At 44.4% G+C, this 27,480-nt stretch overlaps 3 protein-coding genes across 5 annotated transcripts; 1 reads left to right on the plus strand and 2 right to left on the minus strand.

Annotated features, from left to right (window-relative positions):
• The first annotated feature begins 76 nt into the window (after nt 1-76).
• On the plus strand, nt 77-23,473 carry ASB3 (ankyrin repeat and SOCS box containing 3). 3 transcript variants are annotated; one of them, XM_056357590.1, is made up of 10 exons: nt 77-315; nt 12,476-12,678; nt 13,041-13,199; nt 14,674-14,786; nt 15,355-15,490; nt 16,278-16,455; nt 17,824-18,021; nt 19,219-19,470; nt 21,631-21,764; nt 22,756-23,473. In XM_056357590.1, exons 2-10 carry the CDS (start codon nt 12,483-12,485, stop codon nt 23,022-23,024), a joined length of 1,635 nt encoding a protein of 544 aa, XP_056213565.1. In that variant the 5' UTR covers nt 77-315; nt 12,476-12,482; the 3' UTR covers nt 23,025-23,473. The 3 variants fall into 3 exon arrangements, with proteins under 3 accessions (XP_056213565.1, XP_056213566.1, XP_056213567.1); XM_056357591.1 differs by having other exon boundaries at nt 15,355-15,406; XM_056357592.1 differs by lacking the exon at nt 77-315 and having other exon boundaries at nt 12,520-12,674.
• CHAC2 (ChaC glutathione specific gamma-glutamylcyclotransferase 2) lies at nt 3,605-12,398 on the minus strand. Its single transcript, XM_056357596.1, has 3 exons — nt 12,221-12,398; nt 9,983-10,018; nt 3,605-6,524 (listed from the first exon to the last, which is right to left on the minus strand). Exons 1-3 carry the CDS (start codon nt 12,353-12,355, stop codon nt 6,141-6,143), a joined length of 555 nt encoding a protein of 184 aa, XP_056213571.1. The 5' UTR covers nt 12,356-12,398; the 3' UTR covers nt 3,605-6,140.
• Nucleotides 23,323-27,421, minus strand: MALL (mal, T cell differentiation protein like). Its single transcript, XM_056357597.1, has 4 exons — nt 25,876-27,421; nt 24,604-24,771; nt 24,207-24,335; nt 23,323-23,852 (listed from the first exon to the last, which is right to left on the minus strand). The coding sequence occupies exons 1-4, from the start codon at nt 25,975-25,977 to the stop codon at nt 23,790-23,792; spliced, it is 462 nt and encodes a 153-aa protein (XP_056213572.1). The 5' UTR covers nt 25,978-27,421; the 3' UTR covers nt 23,323-23,789.
• Nucleotides 27,422-27,480: the final 59 nt, after the last annotated feature.

The raw sequence follows: 27,480 nt of genomic DNA on the forward strand, positions 1-27,480 counted from the left end.
CGCCATCAACATCCGGGGCGGCGGGAGGGGCGGCGGGGCTGCCTGGGACCCGCGCCCCGCCAGCCGCGGGCTCGCTAAGAGCGGCGGAGCGCTGCGAGGCCCTGAGGGGAAGCGGCGCGGGCGCGCTGCAGCCGGGTTGCAAGCGCGGGCTGGCGGGGCCGTCGGGCCTCTGTGGCGGCGGGTACCGGCGCTGAGGGCCCTGCCCCGGCGGGGCTGCCTCTGCCTCCGGTGTTTCGCAAGTTGCTCCCGACAGAGCAGCGCCAGCTCCGTGTCCGCGGCACAGGCCGGGTGCGAGGACAGCCCTTGCGCGTTACAGTGAGTCCAACGGGCGCGGGCCGAGCTGCGGGTAGGGGAGTGCGGCCTGAGGTACCGGGACAGCGCTGGCGTGTGGGCAGCGTTTATTGATTCTTAATTAACCCTAATGAGCTCTCATTTCATTGGGCACTGAAACGTTTGGTGAGAGAAGTACCTACAGGCAAAGGGAGCAGATGACACCAGGGAAAATCCCAGTGGCAATGGAGAAAGGGGCCAGGGACATCTGGGTGATGCGTGGCCGGGTCGGTGGTTTGGTGCAAGGAGCGTGTGTGGGGCCCTGCTCCATCGCGGCCGTGCTGATGGGGTGCTGCGTGCACCCGCTTTCACGCTCACGGTCAGCAAAACCAGCTGGGTCTGAAACGTTAAAGTAAATGGTCTGGAATCCCTGGGGTGACTTTGCCCCAGTAGGAAGAACAGTTTCCAGAGGGGATAATACAGGTGAGATAGCTTAAAACTTGACTAAATGGCTGCATTGAATCTAGTCGATGCTTTTCAGCTTTGCTGCTGTAGCTTTCTTGTTTAAGGGTGTAGCGGTATTTTTTTTTTCCATGTTAAACTGGTGCCAAAGTAGATGTAGCTGGACTGGGAGAAGAATTCTGCCAGTGCAGAATGAAAGTGGCATATATGCAGAAAAGAGCCCCAAGTTGTAGAAAGATGCAGGCAAGATGTTTGAGACAAAGGAGGGCAACAATTAAAGGGAAGCTACTTGAATAAAAAGCTGGAGGAGTGAGGAAATGAATGTTAAGAATACTGAGGGAGCGTAAAGCTGGAATAATCAGGGCTGTACTGTAGTGGCTCATCAAAGTGAGTGCCCAGCTTTTGCAGAAGACTGTTAAAAGAAGCCTAACTACCTGAAATACCATTGCTTTGTAATCTTGTGACCATTAAATACTTGCGTAGTAGATGGTCAAGATACGGGCTGGGGGCTTGCTGTCCTGGTGTCTGTTTGCATCACCTTTGCCAGTCAGTGGCTTAGCTGAACAGAGTGAAAAAAGAGCTTTTTTTGTTACGCGGTCGGAGGTACAGCAATAGATCGGATCGGGGAGCTGTAGCAGCCAGTTTTTTCAACATCTTCAGCTCCTTAGTTTGAGTAAAGCCTATATCCACCTGCATACCAAAAAGAAGGAATGGGAAGGGCCCGCAAATCAGTTAAACATGATGAACTTCAGGAAATAATGATATACAATAGTGATACATTGCAGATGGGCAGTGCTGCAATCAATTTTGTAACTGTGTTGCTTTAGCGGTGTTCAAAATATTGATGTTGGGTTGGGTTTTTTTCTGCTTGTAAAGGGTAAGTTATCCATGGTATTTTGAGCAAACGGGTACATTTTTTTCCTTACACTTCTTTTTTTTTTTTAATTGCCTGAAATGTTCAGATTTGCAGAGCTTCTCTTGACTGCCTGTTTTTTGGTGTGGTTTTTTTTTTTTTTTTTTTTTTCTGTCGGGTGTTACCAGAGCTGCAATATGACACAATATTATTCTTGCATTTGTGGTGAAAATTGTTTTGCTAGATGTGTTAAAGTGATTTCAAGAATTAACGAACTTTGCATTCTTCTGTGCAACTAAACTCCACTTTAGTTATCTTTTCTGAAGGATTATCATCATATTTTGGTTTCTAGAAAGCAGCCTAGCCTAGAAAAAGTCTTTATGTACCCTTGTGAAAAAATCTGAAAGCATGAAAGTGGGGATAAAGATGTAGTGATACAAAAGTAAGGAAACCATTAGCAATCCTCTGTTTGTGTGGTGAAGGCATGACAGTTAGCTTGGGTTTGTTTTGAAAAGGTCTGTGACCCTCCAAACTTTAGTAATTAGTTTATGCACAAAGCTGTTAGAGATAACCAACGGATAAAAGCAAACGAAGGTTTATGTGTATAAAAAAAGAAGTTCTCTCTGTGTGTCTATATACATAGATATAAGCACATATGCCTGAATGGTCCAGCAGTTTCCAAATCAGCGCAGGTTAGGCCGGTCCCATCTGACCTTTGTTGTTTACTCATTTATGGGAAACGCAGAGCACATAGAAGGAAAGACTGAAGAAGGAAAGACAGGAATCATTGGGGATGCTGCAAAGAGTCTGGTAATTACAGAATGCTTTGATTTCCCCTGTCCGTATAGTTTTCCTGTGTTAAAAAATGCAAATCTATTTACAGAAGTTTCATGATAAGTCAGATGACACATTAATTTTGTCAGTGGCAGTCAAAATGGGTAATGAAGTGTGCTTATTACCGAAAGCTAGACAAAAAACCGAAGTGAAATGTTGCATTTTCAGGTTACAGATTTGTATATTGACGGAAGATGACTGCCCATTAAATGACTGTTGCTGTCATGGTTAATTGATCATACTAAGGAATAGCAGATATTACAAGAAGCTACTTTTGGTATCTGCATTTTTATTTTTATTAATGTTATAGCACGATCAAACTAAACTCTCTTATTGCAGTCTTTGTACAAACCATACCTTTTTTTTTTCCCCTTTAACCTAAATCATTATCGGACTTTTATTTGGAAGATTCCAAAATAATTTACAGATGTATCAGCTTATGTACTGCTCAGTAGTAATCCCTTTCACCATCATAGGGAGGGCATATCTTGACCAACTGCTGGGCAAGTTCCTCTTCCTGCAAGTGGCCTTACAAATGTTACTGTGCAGTCAGACCAGGGAGGACCTGGTACGCTGCATACTACTACGTATGGCTTCCTTCGTGCACGGGACGGAGGTCCACACTGACTGCTTGGCGATTTGAGTCTGTGGATCCTAGGGGGTAAAATCTGACAACATGGATACAACTACTGTTTCCTCAAACACAGCTCAGAAACTAGTTTAGTTCAGAGGTAGCTTCATGTGTGTGGTTGTATAATGAAACCATAGCTAAAATCTATATAATTTGCCACAAATTTTAGTTCTGACCAGTAGGGGGGGGGAAATTTAAGCATATATGGCATAGCATATAAAAAGTGTATGCTAATCTATCTTTTTTTCTGTAATCTGAGAAATTACAGAATTACAGGGGTTTGTTCTGGTGACTGAGGCAGTAGGCAGAGTTGTGGCTGAAATCCCAAACAGCAAGAACAAATGTATATTACCACAGCTTGAATTAATTCCTAATGCTGACGCAGTTTAATACTGCATAATAGTAGCTAGCTCTTGCATATTGTTTTTCATCATTAGATCTAACAGCATTTTACAGCAAGATGCAATTAAGACACATGTTGATGTCCATCCTAATATGCATACACTTTAAATAAACATAATATTTCTGAAAATTTCCTTCTCCAACACCATTAGTAAATATGACTCATTTTTATTGTACTGAAGTTGTATGCACAAACTAGAATGTTTCATGACAGACATTATTGCAAGTTTTATGAATCTGGAAAGTAAATGAACCAACAATGTCCTGAATATAATTAAAGAGAGAATGTAGAACCATACATAATCACAATGCCTCAACAAAGTGTTTAAATAATTAAAAGTTTTAAAGAGGGAGTTATCACTGATCATTAGTGAGTCTAAACATTTTTGGATCATTAGTGAGTCTAAGCATCCCCTGCCCTGTTTTAAAGAACAAGGATAAGTCTTTGAGGAAGGAGTTTTAAAAAATATATAGAGTGGACATGCCACAGTGCATGTGTCAACTTTACCACAGCTTGCTTAAACCTGAAGTAAGCACAAGAAAGGAGGTGCTGTTGTCGGTTGGGGTTTTTTTGGAGAATACTATTTTCAATGCTTAACATTGCTTGACATAAATCACACACAACACTTTTAATAACAATGAAGTATCCAGTAAAGATAGTCAAGTAAGTCAAGTCAAAGTAAAATGTATGCGTGATGGAGCATGTTCAACAATGTTGATTTGAGTGCTGGTTGCTGCTGTTCATCTTTGGTGCGTGAAGTCACTCAGCTCCAGTCTTGGGCGTCTTGATGACTGTCATTGCGGACAGACACCTGGAAGTTCTGATCACATTCTTCTCCTGCTGTACAGCTGCATTAGTGGGGCTTGCTTTTCTGCACAGTACAACTGAGCAGAATCTTAAACCAGCACAGTACAGTGAAGAATCAAGGATATTCCATCAGTTTGCAAGTAACTCGTGTGTACTGATGGAAAAACAAGGCCTCAGTATGTATGATTGTCTTGCTAATACGATCAGAGGATTTGCTTCTGCAGTTTAGAGTACTCCAAGTGAAACCTCGTGGTGTACTCTTAAAATAGTGGCATTCAACTCTCCATAGTAAACAGTAGCTTCTAAAAACTAATACACTTCTGTTTTTTTCTCAATGCTTGAGAGATGCCAGAAGCACACTAAAATTATAATACGGTATGTAAAAACCATAGCTATCTTGGTTAAATACTTTAGTGCTCTAGTTATCTCAAATTTAAGTTTGAATTTTAATACCCTGTTTTCTACTCATCTAGCTGCCTGTCAACATTCATTTATGTTCTTCTTGGCTTTTATAGGTGGCCAAGTAAAATAATAGCAGCTTGTTATTTAGATAACCCTGATATTTTCAAGCAATTACAAATATAAAAAACCAAAATGTAAAGAAGAGAAAGGGACAACCTGTATAGTAGAAACACAGTTTTTTGCAATTACTGATGCAAAATACAGGCTTCCAAGCTATTACTAAACAGACATACGTTCTGTGTGAGAAAACGTGATGTTACATGATGTTTGAAATAGGACTTTTCCTATATTAACATACAAAAATATACTTTGTTAACAGTTAACAGAAATAACTTGCATTTTTGAGAGGCAAGACAAGGCCTCGTTGGGACGGAAACTGCATTTGCTTATGTTTTGCATAAAGTAAGCCTACTAGCCTAAACTGGTGGCTTTCCATCTCTCTTTGTCTGCATGTCCATAGAGCAAACATCAAGTTACTGAAAAGGGGGTTCCTTTCTTAATTACCTTTTGTCTGTGAATCCCTGAAACAGTGGTTGAAAATTACTGGCTTAAAACCTATCCTTAGAGGCTGAATTTTTTCACCAAGAGGCGGGGTTACAACAGCACATAAAGGCAAGTAACTAAGATGAGAGTTTTGAACGTTCTTGCTGCATTGGGACTTCAAGTCGTACTCTTGGTTAATTTTAACTTTTTTGGGCTTATTCTTTAGATTAATCTTAGGAAAAAAAAAAAGTAATTAGTCACTGATACTTTATGGCTTGTTTGCGTCCAAGTACCCTGTGCTTTGGTTTTCAGGGGCTTGACATAACGACCCAAGGGAAAGAATTATTTCCTTGATAATGAAATGGTTTATCCTTTGTGTTTAAGGACAAACTAATATATAAAGAGTAAGATGAGAAACTCAGTGGAATAACAATTTCAGTGATTGATGATATAAATGTTCTACTATTGCAATTTACAACAACTACTTAACATTTATCTCTTCAGCTGCACTGAGCTCCATGCCTGTGGTCTTGAATCGGAAAAAACGATCACTTAAATCAATGGGAGTTGTGTCTGAATGCAGATTTTGATCTTAAAAACATTCTAATGATTCATATTAAACCTGAAATAATAAAATTAAATAAATCTTCAAAAAAAGAGAAGCTTAAGTGGTTCTCTTGAAATTTCATAAAGATGTAGTCTTTGGATAAAAACCAGTATACCAAATTCAAACCCAAAACTCTTCTCCTGGTATCCCTTCGATAGACTCCTGAAATAATTTTTGTAACTGTTTTAATAATCATTATTTTGAAGGCAATATTAAAATAAATAAGATGGCATAGTACAAAGAAACATGCCTCCAAGTGATATACTCATTGTGCAATGAAACCATTCCTCTGAAGATGAAGCTAGATCATTAAAAGTAAGAAGTTATTTTACTGACAATTTAGTTTTTGATGCTTTTCCAAGAGTTCCTTTACTAGTGTCTCTAAGGAGAAGAGATGCTCATCTACCTCTTCTGGTACAAGATTTCTGATAGAATTAGCAAGTTCAAACAGGTATTCTGTGTTTCTTCCGCTAGGGCCAACTGCATTAAAAATCTGTTCAGCAATTTCTCCCAGAGGTGCTGGACCAAGGTAGTTAGGGTTGTCACGAGTTCCAATGTATAACAATATATCAAACGGTTTTACCGACAGATCTTTTGGATAGAAAATGGCAGTTGTAGTTCTGTAGCCTCCTTTCTCTCGGAAGTCCAGGTGTGCCTTTACTTCACATTCTTGTCCAGCTGGGAGTCTGTAAGCAACACCCCATACAGACCCCTGTGGAAAGACAGAAGAAAAGAAAATCCAAGCAGTGTTTAAAAGGATACTAGTAAATTAATGTATTTCTGTTGTGTTTAGGTAAAATCGTCTTAAATTAATTATTTTCCATTTTCAGTCTTTTTATTGGTATTTCTCGCACTGTTTGTAGGAGTCCCAGGCTAAAAGGGCTGCTTTATTTAGGTAATTTTCTGTCAAAATGGTAATGATCAATGCAGATTGATCATCCGCTTTCTTGCTAATGCTGAGGCCTTTCTTATAAAACAATTTATTGCTACAATTCAAGTTGAAGCAGTAAATAGCTTTGGCATGGCCTACTAAAGAGCTGGCAGAAAGGATACAAAGGGTCTTCCTGACCTCACAAAATTTGTATGAGAGCTAAAATTTAAATAGTGCCAAATTCGAAGTAATCTTGATTGGGTCCTTTCTCTGTTTAGTTGCAGCTTCGTTTCTAAGGACCCAAGAGTCCGCTGCATCTGTTAGACTTGCTTGGAGGGACGAGTGTGGTAATGTTACTGAAACCGAATCAGAGAAGAAAAAGTTGAGACACGAACCTTTGTTTTGCACCATTAAGTGTGGTATATGCAGGACCTCAGCAAACAGTTAGGATAAATTTCATTTCCATCTCTGAGAATCAGAGTATTTCTTCACCCTCTTCACAGATAACATCTCTGTGATAACACAGAGAAAGTATTTTACTGTGGTGTGTATTAGTTATACTCTCCTACCAAGTTTTATGTGAACAAATCAGTGAGATCTGTGTAGGGATAGGTTTGCATGGGTTTTTAGTTTTGTTTTGAAGTAGCATAGAAAAATGGTGATGGTCTCTTATCTATTGAAGACTACCAAATGTTTCTTAGGAGTGCTGTTTTACAATAAATGGTAGTCTGTTTCATCTGCTGGCAACGTGAAATGTGGATTCTTCCTGCGGTTGGTATGTGTATCAGTGCAACAATGGTGATGACAAAGCAATTCAGGTTGGGCTTTGTTTTGTTGTGGTCTTTTTATTTATTTATTTATTTGTTTGTTTGTAAACCCCTAAAACTGGATCCTCGTATTTAGTCATGATATCAGACAGTGCTAGAGTGGTGGTGTTAATTCATGAGCATTGAATTTTGCAGTGAGGCCGTATGCTGGGCAAAGGCATTTTATGGGAGAAAAAAAAATAATAATCAGGAGTCATTTTCTTGCCTACTTTTGTAGGTGGTTACAGCATTTGATGTGCTGTGGCCAGAAACAATGCTAACGAATACAAGAATGGGTTCCTTGCTTTCCCTGGACCATCTGGGATGCGGGTTCGCTCCAGCTGTCTGCAGGAAATGTGTTTGTTTTTAAAACGACCTCTCCTGTGCCTGTTACTCTCTGCCATTAAACCTGCCATTCAGACCTACTTCCCTGTTGATAGGAAAATAAATATGGGTGTGGTGGAGACATGGATCTAAAGCAGACAAGTACTGCTAGTTCATTTATTTAGTTTTCAGTATAGGGAATTCTTACTTCAGATGATGGAAAATTATAATCTGGAAACCTGACAAGGAGTGTGATGCTCTTTTTTTTTCTTGTGTGGTTTCCTCTTAACTGGCAAATAAATTCAGATAGAGCAAGTAAAAATAAGTCTGTAAACTGGGTGTTTCCAAGCCTCTGTGTATCGCTAGTGAAAAAGGACAGACAGGCTAGCACAGAGCTGGCAGCTGGCATTGCCAGTAAAGTACCCCTGCTGTTGTCACCATAGCATTCAGGGTGTATGCGCAGGGGAAAAATTGCTGTAGTCTGCTAAGATGCCTTAAAAACAAGGTTACCTTCTTAAACTGCAGAATGAGTAACTGAAATTAAAGCACATCACTTGTCCTGTCATTTGATGTTTGTGTGTAAAGGGTGATTATCTGGCCACACGACAAGATTCTGGAGAAAAGGGGGGAAAAAAACCCAACCAAACAAAACTGGTTTGCTAAGTGGAAAAAGGTTTCTGTGGTGACAAGTAAGTTTGCTTAACAATACAAACTGAGTGACAACAAACATAACCATTCTTTGTCGATATGGGCCTCTGTGTAACATAGTGGTACGCAGCAATACAGTAATGTGAAAAAAACCCTTACTAGAAAGGTGTAGAAAATCACAGTGAGAGACAGCACGTTGCATTTTGCTGGTTTTGCTAACTGCAAAAACCAGCAGAAGTTCTCGAGTGCTGCTAAACTTATCTCTCTGTGGCTGCCATTTCAGGGAAATAGATTGGTAAGGCGGCAATATCATAACCGCGTAGAAAGGCAACTAACTAACCATGACCAAAACACCCATCCTCCGTGTCTTATGGCCCAGTGTCATGTGGTCTTGCTCTCCCTCTGCTTCCATGCCATCCTTTCTTCCCTCCCGCTCTTCTGGAGGCACTGGTACCTGCAGGGATTCCCTCTCCTGGAGAGGGGTGAAGCTGGACAGACATGACCATTGCAGCCGTCCCCAGCAAGGCACCAGAATAGGGCATACGGCGGCAGGGGGCACGGCATGAGCAGGGAGCAGGAAAGCAGCTGCATCCAAGGGGCACCCTGCACTAGCCACCCCTGGGCTTCCCCAGCCCAGCTCGCTGCTGCTGTCCCAGCTGGTGAGCAGGCCAGCTGAGAGAGTTCTGCTGGGCAAGAGCCCTAAAAAAAATTGCAGGTAGTTGGAAGATAGCTTCTTTACTATCGAACAGAATTGGAATGGGTAACACGTAAGTCCAAGTACTTTTATAAGCAGAAGAATCTTGGTTTTCCTCCAGCTCACATGACTGTGTAAGCCTTGTTCGTTCTGCCCGCCCTCCCCAGCCCAGGCGCTCCCCTTGCACACGCTTCCACTGCGCTGTCGGTGTGAGACTTGGAGAAAAGGTGAAAACGTAAGCGAGAACAGGCGGCTCAGGCCAACGACCATCTTCTCTAAACAGGAGCTAATTTCACAGTATTACATAGAAACCAAAAGCACAGCTGTGGCATTTAATTCCTTAAGTGTTTTATCTGTGTAGTAAAAACAGAAGCAAAGTTATCTCCTTTTTTTTTTTTTTTTTTAATCACTGCAATGTAATCTTGATTTGTTTCAGGCTTTATTGTGGGAGGGCAAGATTTCAGTTCTGGCATAACGTGTGGGGTCTGCTACTGGCATATCATTGGCACTATATGTATGCTGAAAGTAAAATTCTGCATCCTTTAACTTAGCCAAAGTGACTATTCTTAAAAACACTTTAAAATATACCTTTAGTAATAACAGACCCAAACTACTGTAGCTTCTTAGTTTAGATTGGTTGATTTATATGAAACAATCAAGAGTCACTGGTGTAACACTGAGAAATTTTGAGAGAACTTTTCACTGTGGTAAAGATAACTCAAATATCTGCTTGTAGAGAAGCAAAAATTAACAATAGACTTACTATACAGTCTGGGAATGCAACAGGACATTCTGTATGCTACAGAGACAGAACAGGAGTACTATACCTCAGGGTCTTCAACCAGAGTCACAACTCTTCCAGGCTAAAATTAAAATAATAAAAAAATAAAAAATCATAGTTCAGTCAGAGGCTTTTACCCTAAATCATGAGCAAATCCAAAACCAAACAAGAAAAAAAATAATTAAAAGTAATGAAAGAGTGAGAGAACTAATCCAGGACAGTCTCAGTAAGGTCTATTTCTTTGAGATCCAGTATAAATATTTTCTGAGAATAGCTTTTTATCTGTATTAGATAAAACTGTGATAAACAAAATGTTAAATTCTGAGTGAAAGGTGTCTGCAACACAGAAGCTAAATTACAGGCAGTCATTAACAGGGAGGTTTTGAATGGACAGCACATACAAAGCAAGGCCAAACTCAGTTCTATTCCTGTTTAAAACTGTGCCAATAATTCATTAATGTAAAACTATCCTCAAGGAGCACACCTTTCTCTGTCATGTTGCTTCTCCACAGTACTACGAGATTTTTTTTCATCTCCAGAGTGCACAATGAGGTGAACCTTCTCACTTGTATGTAAAAAGTTTATACGCAGGCGTGGAGAATAACATAACGTAGACACCTAGCTTGCATGGGAACAGAAATTTCCTGATGCTTATAGAAACACAGTCTTTGAAAAGGGATGACCAGTACGGAGGAGTGAGCGTTCCCACTGCGACAGCCAATGGTGGTTGCTGCCCGGCCGCAGAGCTGACCGAGCCGGGCGCGGGGCATGCCGCATCGCTGGCCGCTGGGAGCCAGGCAGGTTTGGGGACGGGAACTGTGTGTGTGACAGCGTGTGTGTGTGCGCAACAGCATGTAAGTGTGCGACAGCATGTAAGCCATGTGACAAAGCAAGGCTTTCGACTCCATCTTAAAAGCAACAAAAGCAACGTGGCGAAGCCTTCTGGGGCTCGAGTTCAGAACTGGGACAGCTGCATTTGCACAGCGCTGCTCCAGCCTGAAAAACACACATGCCGAGCCAGAGTCTGCCTGCACATAATTTATTTCCTTGCAGTAAGCTTTTTTTTTTTTTTAAATACTAGATGCCCAACTTGTGTTAGTACCTGAAGCATGGTGGTTTGCCTTGCAGAAAAGTAAATGCAAGGGGGTGGGGTGGGTGTATTATCTTCACGTACTGTGCAAGTTGTTTTATTGTGTTGTTTATTATTTTGTTATGCGTTTGATGTTCTAACTAGTGCTGTTTAGAATAAGATGAAAATTTCCTCCATGCTACATGTAGCATGCTGTGGTTTATTTTTAAAAAGGTTCCTTATGCCTTTTCTGAAGGGGTTCTTTTAAAGCTGTACTCCAGTTTTAGAGTGCAGGTTAGAGAAGTGCTTCAGGGATCATCAAGAAAACGTACTTTTGTGATACAAAACCAGCATCCAAAGTAGGTAAACTGTTACAAGAGCTGTTCGCAGCTATCATTTTCTGTACATTATGATCGCTTTGCATTTCTGATGACCGCACTGTGAGCAGCAGCTGCAGCTGTAAATAAGAGTCCTGCCACGCCAAAGTCAACTTGCTGGTGCTCCCGTAACCTCCTGTTTGTTTACCATTTGCGGAGCTGTTTGGGATTCTGCGGGGGCAGCAGCCCTCCTGTGGGCAGGGTGCTGGTACAGGCTGTGAGGCACAGTAGGGCTCTGTTACTCTCATTCCCCTGGCTTACCAATACATGTGTCTGCATGAAACTGGGAACGCTCAGCTCTGGAATTTTAGTTTCTTGGAGGCTTTTTTTGTTTTGCTTGATTTTTTTTTTTTTTTTTTTCAGATAGGAAGTACTTCCTCCTCTACGAGTTTTCATTTGAAAGTAAAGAGGAAAAAAAAACAAAAACAAAAACCCAAAAAATGCTGCAAACCAGCGAGGTGGTCGCTCAGATCAACACTTCTAAACTGGCCTTTCCCTCCCAAGCCCAGCCCCGCACCGGGGGCTCTCCCCGTACTCGGGGTCGTGTCCCTAAGGCCGGGCTCCGTTAGGCTGAGCCGTTAGGACGGGCTGCTGCTTGGTTTTGTTACCGCTCCCCTCCCGTTACGTTTGCTGGGGTTTCTTTAACCAACAGCGGAGAAGAAAATGCCCCCGGGGACTTCAGGAAGCGCTTCTCGCCTCAGAGGAATAAGGGAGAAGGGGGAGGACGGACGGGACGCGGAAGCGGGGGCCGGGCAGCGGCCGGGGCTGCACACGGACCCGAGCGGGGGGGGGCGCGCCGGGCCCAGGGCCGGGCCCGATGCCGGTGCCGCCGCCTCACCTTGCCCGGCACGCCGCGGTGGTCCGTGCTGCCCTGCCAGAAGCGGCGGCTGTAGCCCGGGACGCGCCCCACCAGCCGCTCGGCGAAGGGGAAATCCACCTTCCAGAGGAGCGAGCCGTAGCCGAACACCCACATGGCCGCCGCGCCGCGGGCCTGCGCGCTGCCAACGGGGGCGGGGGGGGAGGAGCCACTGCGGGGCGGGCCCGGCGCTCCCCCGCCCGGCTGCGTGCTGAGCCGCTCTGCCTTCCCCCGCAGCACCGCCATGGACTTCACGGAAGCTTACTCGGACCGGTGCTCGGCCGCGGGGCTGGCGGCACGGCGGGGCGACGCGGCAGCGCTGCGGGAGCTGGTGGCGCAGGGTTACAGCATCGACGTGCCCGACAACAGGGGCTGGGTGCCCCTCCATGAGGCTGCGGCTCACGACTCCGCGGGATGCCTGAGGCTGCTGCTGCAGGCAGGTGAGGGGGACGGGCTGTGAGGTGCGCGCTTTGCTCCCCATCACCCTGATGGATGTGACAGAAATGCGGTACATTTGTCACGGTCCTGTTGCGTGTCTCAGTGTGGTCCCACAGACACTAGCGTGCTGGATCCAACAGGAACATGCTGCTTGCCTGACATGCTCTGGCCAAGACAGGTGCCTGCACAGGGCCAGCAGCAACTGCACTGCTGCTGCACGGAGCTGATAATGGTGCATCTGTGGGTGCCCTCTAGGCCACACGACCCAAATAACTGCATTATTTTAAGACAACTGCGTTTTGTAATTCATTGCTAAACAGACTTTTTCTCCCCTCACACCCCTGTCCATTTTTCTCATTTGTAGCACCATCCGATGACTACCTAAACTCAAAGACCTTTGAAGGGATGTGTGCACTGCACCTTTCGGCACGCTACGGGTCTTTGGAAAGTGTTCGTGTTCTTCTGGAAGCTGGGGCAGACCCCAATGAAGTCACCACCGAAGCAACCACCCCATTATTCCTAGGTGATGCAAGCTGTCAGAACAACCCATCAGTGGGGAAAAGCTTATTCACTGAGCTTAAACCCACCAGAGTTCATTCACTGCCTGCCATGTTTTGTATTTTGTGGCCTAAATACTACACTGTAGACTCAGAGATGGAATGGGTCTAGAAATTATCTTGTATTTATGGCTACATCTGCTTCAGACTGTGTTTTAAAACAAAATTGCAAAGCCAAATCAGTTTTCTGCATCACCTTTTCTTTCTAGCACCGACAAGGTCTAGGAGGTATAGGATTGCAGCTAGATGAGGGTGTTTCAAGTCTTTTTTTAGATCTTATTATTATTACTCCCCACTTCTTATGTGGACAGACTTTTTGCATTCCCTAATTTGGCAATTAAAATCCATTATTTTAGGGAGGGGGGGTTCTATGATTTATGTTTGTCATAATTAAGTGCTTAAAGCTTCCGCTCTAGTGAATCCTCTGAGACTGAATTATCTAATGAAATACACTTATTGCTTTACTGACCTCTGTACCCAGGCAAACATCGTGGCTGCCACGTTACCTTTCTTTACGAGTCTATTCACTTGTTACTTTTAAGCATCCAAATAGCTGATTCGCTATAAACAATTGGTAACAGGTAGTGCTTGTGGGGGAGCCGTTACAAGTACGCTGCGTAATGGTAACACGGGGTACAAGTGCTTACATAGATCAGACAGGGCCAGGGAGCGCTCCTGCGGTTGCGTAGCCAAGAGATTTTTAAAAAGGAAAATGTTTCTGGTCAGGTGAGTGCGGCCTGTGCAGCGGGGTTATGGCACAGCGCTGTGTTGGACATGGAGTACTACAAGCTGGGGCGCTCCTTTGTCGAGCTCGGGCGCTAATACTCTGCGTTCAGTCAGCAGCAACTGTTCACAGGTCACTTATCACCAAACCCGGCTTTTAGGGTTACGCAGGAAATGTGCCTTGGTAGAACTGCTGCTGGCAAAAACTTGAGGATCAATCGGGATGCTAAAAGAGGCTTTGTCAATGAATTGCATTAGCAGAAATTAAATGTACACATTATAAATTAATTTTATGTAAGTGTTTAAAGCAGTTTTAAAATTTTGGGTTTTTTTAAAGTAAGAAAGATAGCCGCTGGGCTTCTCAAGCTTGGGAGGCCATTGCAACTGTCATGCAGTTTGGTGCCTGCTGCAGAGTTGTTTCCATGTTCTACGAGAAAAGAGGGAGGAGAGAAACTTGCTTTTGTTATCTGTGTTAGCCCAACATAGGTGGAATTTTAACAAGTCTGTCTAAAAACTTGGTGGATAAATTTCCATTCTCCAGTACTGTTTTGGGGGTGTAAATGTAAAAGGCAATTAATCTTACATAAGGCAAGTTCAAAAGAATTATGGTTGTTGTGTCAGAAAGTCAGCAGTGTTTTCAGTGAGTTCTTTAAACCCATTTAATTAGAATTTTTTTTCTTCTTCTTTTTTTTTTTTTTTTTTTTTTACTGTTCAAAGCTGTTGAAAATGGGCATGCAGACATTGTAAACTTGCTGCTCCAACATGGAGCAAATGTTAAAGGACCTCATTGTTGGTCTGGATGGAATTCATTGCACCAAGCTTCTTTTCAGGTAACCTGCAAGTGTATCACAAAATTTCCATGTAACGGGTGTATTCTAAGTGATAATAGATCTATTTCTTTGCCTTTTTATTGGTAATTTTTCCTAACCTACCCTATCAGTCTTAAAGTTGTCTAAACGCTGAAGGGCATGCACTGCACTGAAGAACGTGTATGAAACTACATGAGATGTCGATGTTGTGAAGCAATAATTATTTAAGTATTATAAGCATTGCTTGTGCTCCCAAGCTCATGTGTTGTATTTGGGAAGTGAATCTCTTACAAGATTTTTTTTTAGAAAAAGTTCCGTATAGTATGTCATCATCAGTGAGATGTATGACGTATTTCCAGAATAGGAATACGTCAGCTTAATGGTTCTAATAAACTGGTTTAATTTCTATTTGTATGTATAATGTAAATGAACAAATGTGAAAAATTAATTGGCTGCCATAGATCATTCGGTACATCTTTTATTGAGTAAATTGCATTTTTTCTTATTTCTGTTAGGAATGGGTGGGGGAAAATAGATTATGTCAGTTCCCTGCTGCTTTATTGGTTAAGAATAAAAATATTTCTTTCAGGGATGCACTGAGATAATGAAAATACTCCTGGAGAAAGGGGCAAGCAAGGAATGTAAGGATGACTTTGGAATTACACCTTTGTTTGTTGCTGCTCAGTATGGAAAGCTGGAGAGTTTAAGGCTGCTTGTATCCCACGGTAATAATGATCATTCATTTAGCTTCGTTGTTCTTAAACTTGCAACAACCCATCACCAGATGAAATTATAGTTCCACTCATGCACTTTGTAACTTCAAATTTCAGTATTTTTTGATGTAATTATAGTTGCAGATGGTTATGCAAAACCATCTTAATTGCCTAAAACTTATTTTCATAATGTAATGGAGTTTTCAGCAAGTGACAGTAGGAAATAATAAATCGAAACGACAGAAAAGATTAACGATCATCAGAGTCTTCTAGAAGCCCTCAGTAGTACAGTGTTAGCGGTCTGATTTTGAGGACTTTGTTCTTTTAACAGGCTGTCGTTTAGGCTACGTGAAGATGCCTCTCTCTGGTCATAAAGGGACAGCAACAGTTCCATTCACATAGTTGACAAGTCTTATATGTCAAAGTGCATGTGTTCTTACAACCAAAATTAATTGCCATAACTATTAAGCCCAAGGGAGCCATGACCTGACCAGATAAATAGTACTGATCTACCAAACGGGGACAATCTTAAAAAAATAATTGCAATCAAAAGATTGCCTGGTGCATTGCCTTTCCTCCAGCACATTTTTCTGGTGGTGTGCTGATCTTTGACAGAGGTAATGTTAAAGCACTGACTGTTTAAAAAACGTAGCAACAAGCTACTTAACGTTTCCTTATTGCTGTGGAAAACCTGTTGTGTTGTGAAGCCACCCCATGAAAACCAGTTACTGATTAACGCTAATTTGCTGTTTATTTTGTGTCCTGTAGTGGCGATGTAAAGTATTGGCTTTTTTGTCAGGTGCAGACGTAAACTCTCAAGCCAAGGACAAAGCCACCCCCCTGCTGATCGCCGCGCAGGAGGGCCACGTCGCCTGTGTGGAACTGCTCTTAGCAAAGGGGGCAGATCCCAACCTCTACTGCAACGAGGATAACTGGCAGTTACCTATTCACGCAGCGGCGGAAATGGGCCATAAGAAGTAGGTGATTAAAAAGACGTTCAGACAGAAGATTCTGGTCAAAGAAGAAGTTCAGCTCTAAAAGGAAGAAAAATGAGTTCTCAGGCTGTTCCGTAGTTTAGAATGCCTAATTATTTTCGTATCTTAAACGTCTGTAAGTAGTCCCAGTAAAGCGACCGACTGCTTTTAATTGAGCATGTAGCCTGGGTCTGAGCCGCGTCCTGATGAGTTTAGAGGGTGTTCCATGGTGCCGAACCAGATATCGATTCACTTGATAGCCATTGTACATTTTACAATGCAAATAACAATAACATATGCTCTACACATGACTTGAACAGCTGCTAATTAGAATTATATTCCTAACCGTGAGGTAGAAGAAGTAGTCACATGCAAATAATGAGTTAGCTGAACCAGCCAGAAAATCAAAGCCACGGAACAGTTCCTTTAATTCTTCTAGAAATACGTCTGTGGCTTTGCCCAATCCCAGTGATCCAAGTCCCTCTGACAGCAGAAGGCCAAGAGCGGAAGGAAGTTCCCAGAGTAGCAGGTCTTTTCAGAGAAGCATCTCTCGGGAAGCCCATGATTTGCATGTGTGACAGCACGTAAATACATTCATGATGATACTAACTGCAAAATGATTAGACGTTTGATCTCAACCCCTAGCAAAAGGAGATCATCAGCTGAGCTGTCATGAAAAGTTTGTGCAACAAATTGATGCCTCTACTCAAAATGGCAAGGAGGGCAGGCTGCAGCAGGTACTGAGGGAGCTGGTTCTTGTTCATTTTCTCAGAAATGGAAGGTGGGTTAGCCAAGCTGTCAGTACTAGAAATGTCTGTAAACCAAATGCTGCCTTTATAGCTTTTGCAGCGATACGTAACCGGTGACCTCTGAGCAGGACCAGTAAGTTCCAGTAGCAAAGGAAGTGGTGTTTGTCACTAATCCTTGTTAGCTGGAAAGGATGTGGACTGGAGTGTGAGCTATGAAATAGGACAATTTTTCTCTTTCAGCATCTTGTTGAGTGCCAATGAACAGAAGTAAATACTCGTTTTATTTGCAACCCACATTTTCAGTTTGTTTTCAGGCTTCGTGGAAATCTAGATTTAATGTGTGCTCTATTGCTATAAAAATGTTTGTTGGATGATAGGAAATAACTTGTCCCTGGTTTGGATTAAAATATTTATTTGCCAGCCTAAACCCATGCCAAAGCACAGCGTTCGTGATGGATCTATGTATGAAATGATAAAAATTGTTCTTTTACATGAACTCTGTAGTGAAAAGCAGGTAGGATTTTCCTCTTAAGTTATAATGACCATATAAAAAATGGCCATACATTTAAAATTAATCATTGCATCAGATCACAAAATAAATCGTGTTTTTAAATCTTTGCAGGATATTGGAGTTGCTAATACCAATTACTGATCGCATTTGTGACAAAGGCAAAGGCAAAGTGAGCCCTGTGTACTCAGCAGTGTATGGTGGTAATAAAGAGTGCCTGGAAATGTTACTTAAGGAAGGCTATAGTCCTGATGCTCAGGAGTGCCTTAACTTCGACTGCAGATCACCCATGTGTATGGTCTTCCAAAAAGAGTAGGTACACCTCGTATATTTTGAAACTATTCATAATTCTGTTGGCCTTTTATTTAACTTTTCTCAAATGTGCAGTTTTCCTGCCTGCCTTCCTCAATTCTCGAGCTGACAGAGTTAAACAGTAAGCATCCGAAGGGTGTGTGGGGCTTGGATTGCACGCACCAGCCGAAGAACCTTGCGGAAATCCCCAAGGGGAAGCTCCCGCTCTTTGAAGAAGAGTCTTGTAGAACATAATTGCAGTTTTCCTGCTTCCAGAAGGGCTTATCAACACGTTTGTGATGCTAATTGGATCACAAGGACTCTGAAGTAGCCAGATCCTTTTCAGTAAGGATAAGTTATTGGGGAAAAAATAGTGTATTCCTGTATTTCTGTATGCCAGTCTTGTGCATAAGAGGAGCAGAATTAATCAGCTCAGCACTGTAGCGGTAAGGAGGGCTGGGGAACTGAATGATGGGTTCTTCTAGATCATGAGCCATTTCTTTGTATGCCTGGTGAGTGATGCCTACCCCTGGTGTTCAACAGGAGATAAAACAATGCTTACTTCATAATGCAAAGGCTATAATTTGGGAGAAAAAGTAGTAAGGTATGAAAGCCTGACTCGTAAGTGTGTGTGTATATGTATGTGGTGTGTCACTGGGATGCTGTGTGCAGCGAGTTTGCAGAGCTTCCCGCAAATACAGCTGGATGTAAATTAAACCCTCCGCAAGGCTGAACATCGGGCTGATCCCTGACTTCTGGGGTGCAGTCATCTGGTGTTTTCACCATGTGTCTGTTGCAACTGGCGTATCTTCAAGGTGAAACCTAACCAAGCGGGCACGGCGCTTGCTGCTGGTGGCAGGCAGTGGGGGGTCGGCAGGGTGCGATACCCCTGTGTTACAGGTGCTGCTCAGTGATGACTTTGGGCAGTTTGTGGTCAGAAAGCCTGCTTTGAAGGGTCGGAAGCCTGGCAAAACCTCAGGTTTTTCAGAACAAAAGGAACAAATGTGTTAAATGTGGGGACTGGAGTCTCCTGAAGTAGTTCTGCATTTTAAACTGGCGCTTTCCAGAAAGAGCTGCGGTCAGAACGGCACGCTGCGTTTTCCTTTAGTTTGGGGGGATTTTTGGTAGAAGAACTTTGGTTTCTTGGAGGCAAGTAGTGAAATTAGCTTTCTGGGGAAAAACTAATAGGATGTCCTGTTGCTTGTGTGCTGTTCATAGGTTCTTCTATTTCATTGATATTTTCCTGAAATACGGGATCACCTTACTTGGGATTAATCTGGGATATTGCCTGTTCCATGAAAAGTTTACTTTGTTTCAACGGTTCTTGAAGCTGGGCTGTTCACTGCCTTCTGGGGACCAGTTACTGGAGTTCATAAGTTACACAATTAAAGCACACGAGGAGTACAAGGAATGGCTGCCTTATCTGCTCTTGGCTGGTTTTAATCCGGTGAATTTAATGCGCAGATTCTGGTAAGCAGATAATGTTATCTTGTTTACTTAAATATTGTATGCTAATCTGCAAAGCTGTTGCTAATGTTATTTAATGAGCATTGTCAGAGGATAGTACTTGATAACTGGTTGCCGTGATGGTGGGGTTACCGAATAAATCACACGTAATGGCTGGATTCAGTTAAAAACCTGTTTATTTTAGGAAGAAAGCTAGAATGGAAATTGTATTATCACTACCCTGGAGAAAGGCATCGTTTTGCAATTTTATATCTAACATCTCTTATTAGCCCCCAAATTTAGTTGCAAATTGTGTATGTATCATACTGTAACGGTAAGAAGAATTTAAAATGGCAAGGAAGAGGTCAGGAAGGTTGGGAAACATGTAAAGTGAAGCTGGGCCGAGGCTAGGAGGAGAGGAAACGGATGCAGTTAGAGATTGTGTTAAACAAAGTGATGTGGCAAAACTTCCAGTCTGATTTTGTTGTTTTAACTTTTTTTAAGTTCTTCCACGTACAAATAGCTGCTTGATGATGTTTTGTATTTAATTAGGCACTACAGAATTAAACTTATATTTAAAATTATGAAGTCTCTGTACTTTCTTCTGTGTTTTTCTTGTCCATGAAGATGATACTTAGACTTCACTACCACCATGTGCCTAATGTCATACGTGTAAACTCGTTACATGCTTTACATAACTGTATGAAAGAAAGAGGATTTTAAGGTTTACTTAACAGTATCTGAAATATAAATCAATATTTAGGATATCATGGTTAAGTTATCATCGGTCATTTTAACTGCATTCGTTTATGACTCAGTAAGATTCCATTAATCATTAGCATCCATGGTTTTCTGAAGTGATTGGAGCATATACGAAGCATGGTATATCTGTGCTTCTGTAGATCACATTTATTCGTAGAAGACCAAGAGACTGGCTGCCAGAGTAAACATGCTCCAAGGTTCCAGTTAGTGCCTGAACAAATCGCACTGTCCATGTGTCTCATATATGGTGCTTTTTGGCATTCTTGTTACCTAAACCACAAACACTTCTATACCAATTACTTCCTTTGCTTAAGTGTCCACTTTTTAAAAGAACACTTACCGCATCATAATCTACAAAGTTAACGTTTTTGTAAATTTAACTTCAGTATTAACTGTTAACTTCTGTCCTGGCAGGTAACAGAATAGTAGACAACAAATGACATATATTCATATGGTTCATTAACTGTCTCAGACTCGTTGTGCAAAACAACTGTATAATCAGTCATAAAGTGGTCAGTCTAGAGCTCTGACAATTTTAATTACCAGTGGGAAAAGTAAAACCATCATTCTCTTACAGAAAGCTAGGCAATCGCACCTCTCTCCTGTATGCTTTTTGTGAATGTATGTAAGATCAATCAAATGCGAAGAATGAAATAGTAAAGACTAGAAGGGACATAAAATACTTTTGACATTAATCTCTTGTAAAAAGTAGTGTATTAAAAATATTTAGCCTGGTATTTTTGTTGTCTTTAGAGCATTTACATTTCCATTCCGATGAAAATTCAGGGTTGTACACATCTAGCCAACATTCTGTGAAATCGCCTGGCTCCTCCTCATGTGTAACACTAGAACAGTCATTGTACCTGCTGTTAATTAAACCTCTTTATACGCTCTGTTCAGTTAAGCTGCTGTTAAAAGGTTCTTCGCACATGCTGAGGATTTTAAAAGTAAATCATACTGATTTCTGAATACATATACATGCAATCGCTGGTAGAAGGAGAGTTTGAAACACTTGTAAACTTCGTGGTTTGGTTTAATAGCTAAGTATCTGAATATATGTGCATTTTCCCCCCAAATGTGGTAGTAAAGCTCTGGTGCCTTGACCCCTTATTAAAATTTAAGTGGAATAAGAAATTAGTGCAGAGGAGAATACTGCCTATTTCTGAGGTATTTAAGTTTCAGAGCAGATACTTTCCTCTTACAGTCTAACTTACTCCTAAAAAGAAACAGAGGAAGATAAAATTACATTAGTATAGAGGCCTGTGCTGTCAGAATTACTTTCACTTTCTCTTTAATAGTTTTCTGTCTCTGGACTTAGGATGTAGGTTGTTGAGGATTTTTTTAGAAAATAGTAAAGCTTTTCCATTATTATATTTATACTATTGTGTAAAATGATATTTTACGGGAGTTTTTGTTATGCAGGATTTTCTCTGTGAGTGAGAGCACCCTGAATTTCATCCTGGAGTTCACAAACTGGAAGAGACTCCCTCCAGCTGTAGAGCAAGACCTGACAGACTACAAAGAGAAGTTCACTTGGACTCCCAAGAGCCATTTCGGTAAGCAATACCATTAGGGAAAAAAAAGTCCCTGCATCTAACACCTCCGGGCTCCAAGTGGGAAACGGCTCTCTGGGCTCACGCCCGCTGGCAGAGAAGGTTCCGAGTTGATACACATTGCTTGTCCATACTGGGGAGCAAAACCAGCTGTTACCCTAAACGAGCAAAACACGTTTGAATGAATTTTACTCACTGCATTGTTCAGTTCAGCGTGGGTGTGTTTCGCGTAGGTCTTCTCAGTTTAGGCTCCCGATTTTCTCTACCTCCCTCCCTTCACATGGTGTCACTCCTCTCTTGGGCTGCAGTTGCACCATTTTTTCCCCTGAACTATGCTATCCCAGAGGGCTGCCACTGTCACTGAGGGCCTTGGCCAGCAGCGGGTCTGGCTGGAGCCAGCCAGCACTGGCTCCATCAGACTTGGGGGAAGCTTCTGGCACCTTCTGGCTCCATCAGACATGGGCGAAGCTTCTGGTACCTCCTCACAGAAGCCACCCCTGTAGCCCCCAGCTACCAAGACATTGTGTATCTTTTCACACAGTGGTTGTCCCACGTCAAGCGATTTAGCAGCACGTTAGAACGACTCAGTTGGCGTGTAGTTTGGTACTTGCCCTAGAAGTGTTTTCCCATGTGTTACTTTGTTGCTGGCTTTACTTCTAGACTTAAGCACTGAAAACTTGTAAGGTGGCAGGAGCCCCTCTCCCCCCAGGTTAGGGAGCTGTTCTAGGCTGGTTAGGTGAAACTTTCTGATTAAGGATAAAATGATTCTTTGACACAGTTTCTGGAAGTTCAAGGTAGCTTTTCTAGCTACTGTAGGGAAATTCCAAAAATGCTGATTCTAGCAGGCAACAGCCCTTTACTGTCAAGAACTCTGCCTTGTTACCTGCCAGAGACGGGGATTCGGATGGGATCCAGCTAAACCCAGTGACCACAGGCAACTGATGTAATCCCATGGTGTCCTGTTCAGCGTTCGATTTGTTTTTTAATTTTTCAGCCTTCATTCCTTCCCTCTCTCATCTTTGTCGTCTTGAGATTCGGGCCATTTTAACGAGCAAACGCCTGCGCTCAGACCGGTTTATTCGGGAATTGCCATTGCCAGCTTGTCTCCAGGACTACCTTCTCTACTTGGACGTACTGCGAGTCAGCGCTATCCCAGAGGCCGAGGATTACCTGGGGCAGAGAGAGGAGGGAGCTCCTTCTACCAGTCACTCCGCTGCTGAAGATGCAGAGAGGAGGGACACATCTGTCACCGGCACTAGGTGATGGCGCTGCCAGTGACTGAACGCTGTGGCTGCACATTTTGTAATGGCAATTAGCAGACACGGGGGAAGAACTGCTGTGAATAACTGTAGTAATAAGTCTTTTCACACTGTAGTTTTATACTTTATCTAGAAGTTTGTTAGAAGTTCTATGCCTTACTTGTTTAAAAAGCCTGTTGTAGCTTTTTAAGTCTGTGACTGTTTTCTGTTTTTTGAAAGTAAATTTTTAACTCTTACAGAGTAAAATTAGCTTGTTCAATGAACATGGCTTATGTAGCGGTCAAAACCTGTTTGGTCAGACACTGTTAGTAGATGCTTTATTCTAAGTACTGCATATATGAAATAAAATTATCTGAAAGTCAGGGAACAATATTGTATATTATGCACTTCTGCATTGGGAAGTGAATCTAGCTGAACCACAGAGAAGAAAATAATAAAAGAAAGGAAACTTTACTGAAGGAACCGATATTTTTTTTTCCTCCCCTTTCCTTGGTATCTATATGTGGTGGAACATCAGTGGGAGGCCGGCTCAGAGCCTGACCCAGTCCCTCCCCTCGCATAGCCCACGGGCAAGCCACAAACTGTCCCCACAAGCACACCAACACAGCACCGCCGCACAAAAATCCCTCCTGCCACGGAGTCAAAAAGTAGCTGCTGTCCCCACAGGGTGGGTGGCGGGGCCGGGGCAGGGACACCTTGGGGGAAGACAGCTCCATCCCCTGCGCTGGGAAGCCCTCGTCCTGCAGAGGCGAGGCCAGCGCTGCCAGGCTCACTGGTAGTAGATGCTGAAGGCGTGGAGGATGTACAGGAAGGTTGTGACGAAGGCGAAGAACTGCATGAGAAGAAGAAAAGCAAAAGTTGGGGGCAGCTGGGAAAGTCTAACCCCAGCTCCTCTCAGTGCTCTCGCCCTGGGGAAGCCTCCCAGCCTAGAGCTCTCTCCAGCCTCAAAGAAGAGGCAAAGCCCCCCCTTCGCAGAAGGCAGCCACGTGAGGCTGGCCATGAGCTGCTGGACCCCAGGAAGCTCATGCTGGCTGCATGACACAGCAGGAACAAGGAGCTAAAGCTCTGGCCCGTGTGACACTGCTGGGCTTGGGATGGCTCTGCTGCAGCTTCAGTATTTGCTCCTGCATCTCCCCGAGGGGAACTGGGGGTGCTCCAGCCTGCCCGATGTTTCCTGGACACTCACCGATGCGGCACTGTTGAGCTGGTAGTGAAGCGGCGAGTCGGGGCCGAGCTCAGAGCGGATGGTCGCGTTGGCTTGCAAGACAGCAGCGCTCATGTACAGAATGGCCGTGGCACCGTGGTACAAACTGTCCTGAAAAAGAAGGCAGCGGCGTGGATGAAAGCTGCCCCGGACTGCCCTCCGATTCACCCCGAGGATGAGGTCTGTCCTCGGCACCTGCAAGACCCTCCCCGTGCAGCGGCAGTGGTGTAGCACTGCTCCCCCCAGCACTTCCAATCAAGGCGAAAGGGCCGGTTTGCGGAAGGGCCAGCGGCTGGCTGGCTACCTCGTTGCCAGGCGCAGTGGTCATGCACCCACGCTGCTGCTGCCAGCGTGCGCCCGAGTCCCAGCCCCTCCTTACCAGCACTTTCCAGTTCTCGCTGTTTCTGTGAAAGCCGAAGAGGTAGCTCAAGAGGAGCAGCAGGGAGATGAGGCAGGAGCTGACGGACACGTACATCACCCATCCCTGCAGCAGTGGGAAGGAGACGGAGGTAGCAGCAACGAGGATCCACACCCAGGTCCCGCAGAGCTGCCAGGGACAAACACAGGCACCTCAACTGAGCTGAGCATGGGGAAAGCCCCTTCTCCTCCCCGTGTCCCTCCTCGCCTCCCCCCTGGGACGGCCCCCAGCAACCCCTGCGCCCTCAGGCAGCACCAACCAGCCTCCCGGAGCATCCCAGCAGCACTGCAAGATGGCACGAGTTTCCCTGAACGCTGCTGGGAAATGCTTCAAAACAACTTTTTTACAAAAGGGAAAGATATGCTGCTGTGTTCAACATAAGGACACATCTCACCCAGAGGGCTTTGGTGCAGAAGCCAGAAAACAGGCGTTAATCTGGGAAAGGTGAAGGGCTGCGTCAGCCCAGCCCTGCCCGCTCATTAATCTCCTGGGCTTGAAATTGCAGCGTGCCTGACTCCACGCACAGCCTGGGCTGAGTCGCTCACTCTTGATCCACCTAAAATATTTACAGTGCACAAATAGCGCACGGAGTTATCTGGGTGAGCTGATGCTGCCCTATGCTGCTGGAGCTCCGATGGATGAAGCTGCCCCCCGTCTGCAGCAGGGCGCTGAGCCCACCGGCACAGGCAGCTCACGGCAAAGCCACGACACACGACTGCGCCCGTGGAGCGCGGGTGGCATGGGTCGCCAGCGCCGTTTAACGTGCCAAAGTACAGCAGCAGTTATCTCAGCCAGGCCCACCGGGTGCCCTCTGGACCCATGAGCAGTTGAATCAGTGTCACACGTTACAAGACACCCAATTGCCCTGGAGCCCTTGGAAAGGCTTAATACAGAGGAGGAAATTCGCCTGACTTTCAAGCAATTTCTACGCAGTAACCAGAGCTGCTTCTGCCCTGGAGGCGCCTGCAGCTCTTCAGCCTCTCTCAGCCCACCCAGCCAGCACCCCTCCCCAAGCTGTGGGATGGAGCTGGAGCGGATCTCCTCCTCAAGCTGTTCCCAAAAAACATACCACGAAGGCACCCTTGTGCATTCAGAATAAGCTAGAAGAGAAGATGTTACTTCCCATTAACACCACCTTTGGGATCATGTCGGGGGCTACTCCCAGGTTTTCAGCCCCATGATTTGCTGGAGCCATTAGTGGGGGTGTACCGCGGCGAAGCTCGGCATACTCACTATCTCCGGGAGGATGAAGGCGTAGGGGACTGTTTTGAAGACGGCAGGTCCGGAGGGCAAGGCGGGCTGTGTGGAGGCCGCAGGGGGACACGCCGAGGCCATCTCTTCTCAGCTGATGCCACGACCACTCCGGCTCGGCTACTTGCATTTGCCTGGACCACGCCGCTCCCGTGCGGGGTTTTAACCGACACACCCGCAGGGACGTAATCACAGAAACCAGCCCAGGCTGGCACCACGCCGCTTCCGCCAGCTGAAGGAGCCCTCGGCAGCCTTCCCGTTATCGCGGCTAGCTTCACGCGCCCTGCTGCCAACGCCGGGATGGGGGAGCAGCGAGACCCCGGCCCCACCACCAGCGCACAGTCAAAGCTCTTTAATGGGAGGGGGGAAAGAAAAAAACATCCTACACCATGGCAGGGCAAAAACGTTTCCTGCTATCAATTTTTTTCTTTCCCCTGGCATGCTTTCAAGCCTGAAATATTTTTGCTTCCACTGTTGTTGCCTCCTCCCCTTTTTCTTCAGGTTTCTGCCCATGGTCACGTCAGACTCCCCCACACCCACTGGGCACATCCAGCCTTTGAAAACTTGCAGCCAAACATATTTTACAGACAACTCAACACACTAGTAAAAGGGGAGGGTCTGCCCATGTACTCCTGAGCGCCCAGAAGGGTCTGAAGGACAGCTACTGGGACAGATTTGATCCCCACCCCCTGGCAGCTGCGCGTTGGATTCGACAAGCACGCACTGCTTCCTCCAGCAGACTTGGCCTCACCCCCTAACTCGTGGGTAACTGGTGGGATGAAAGGCTGGAAGTGGCATCTCTGCCTCACAGCCTAGAGAGGACAGCACGGCTCCACTAACCCGGGCAACACGCTACGGCAGGAGGAGCACAGTACGATACCGTGTCTGTCAGGAGAGCCGAGTGATGCCCTAGGAATTCAGCTTCTATGCCAAGTTCTTGCGCAATACAGAGCAAAGATCAAATCCATGATGTTTATTGTCCGAGCCCTTCCTAGGCTGGGTGGAAGCATGTTCTGGCGTTTCTGGAGGCTCTAGTTTACAAACGCTGTCAGTGGGAGCTGGCTTTGGGCTCCGTGCAGCATGCTCCGGTCTTTGAAAGGTCTTGTTTTAAAACATTTCACAGAAGACAAAACTAGTGCCTGGCTCGGCCTTGAATCCATGTGACTCAGCACAGAGGGAGCTACCATACGGCACAGCCATGCCCAGGGGAAACGCAGCATGCCCTGAATCCGCACCAGCTTTTGTTTGTATTAGGTGGGTCAAACACATTCCTATGAATAACCCAACCTTTTCCTGAGTGGGAAAGAAAAACAGTAAAACAGTCTAAATACAGAGCATCCTGCTGTCCGCTGACTGGGCAAGAGATCGATATTTTTTTTCTCCTAGCCTGGCTCAGCAGCATTCTTAAAGATCACTGCTGTTTTCCTGGCCTGCTACTAGTCTACTGGGGTACTGTGACAAAGACTCTTTTGTTCACCCTAATTAAAACAAAACTGGGAATTAATTGGAAGCTGCAAGAGAGGAGAAAAGTGCTACCACAGCATTTGCTCAGCTTAGGCAAAATACAACACTCGACGTGGCTGTAAC

This window comes from Falco biarmicus, chromosome 12, assembly GCF_023638135.1.
Source record: "Falco biarmicus isolate bFalBia1 chromosome 12, bFalBia1.pri, whole genome shotgun sequence".
Taxonomy (NCBI): domain Eukaryota; kingdom Metazoa; phylum Chordata; class Aves; order Falconiformes; family Falconidae; genus Falco; species Falco biarmicus.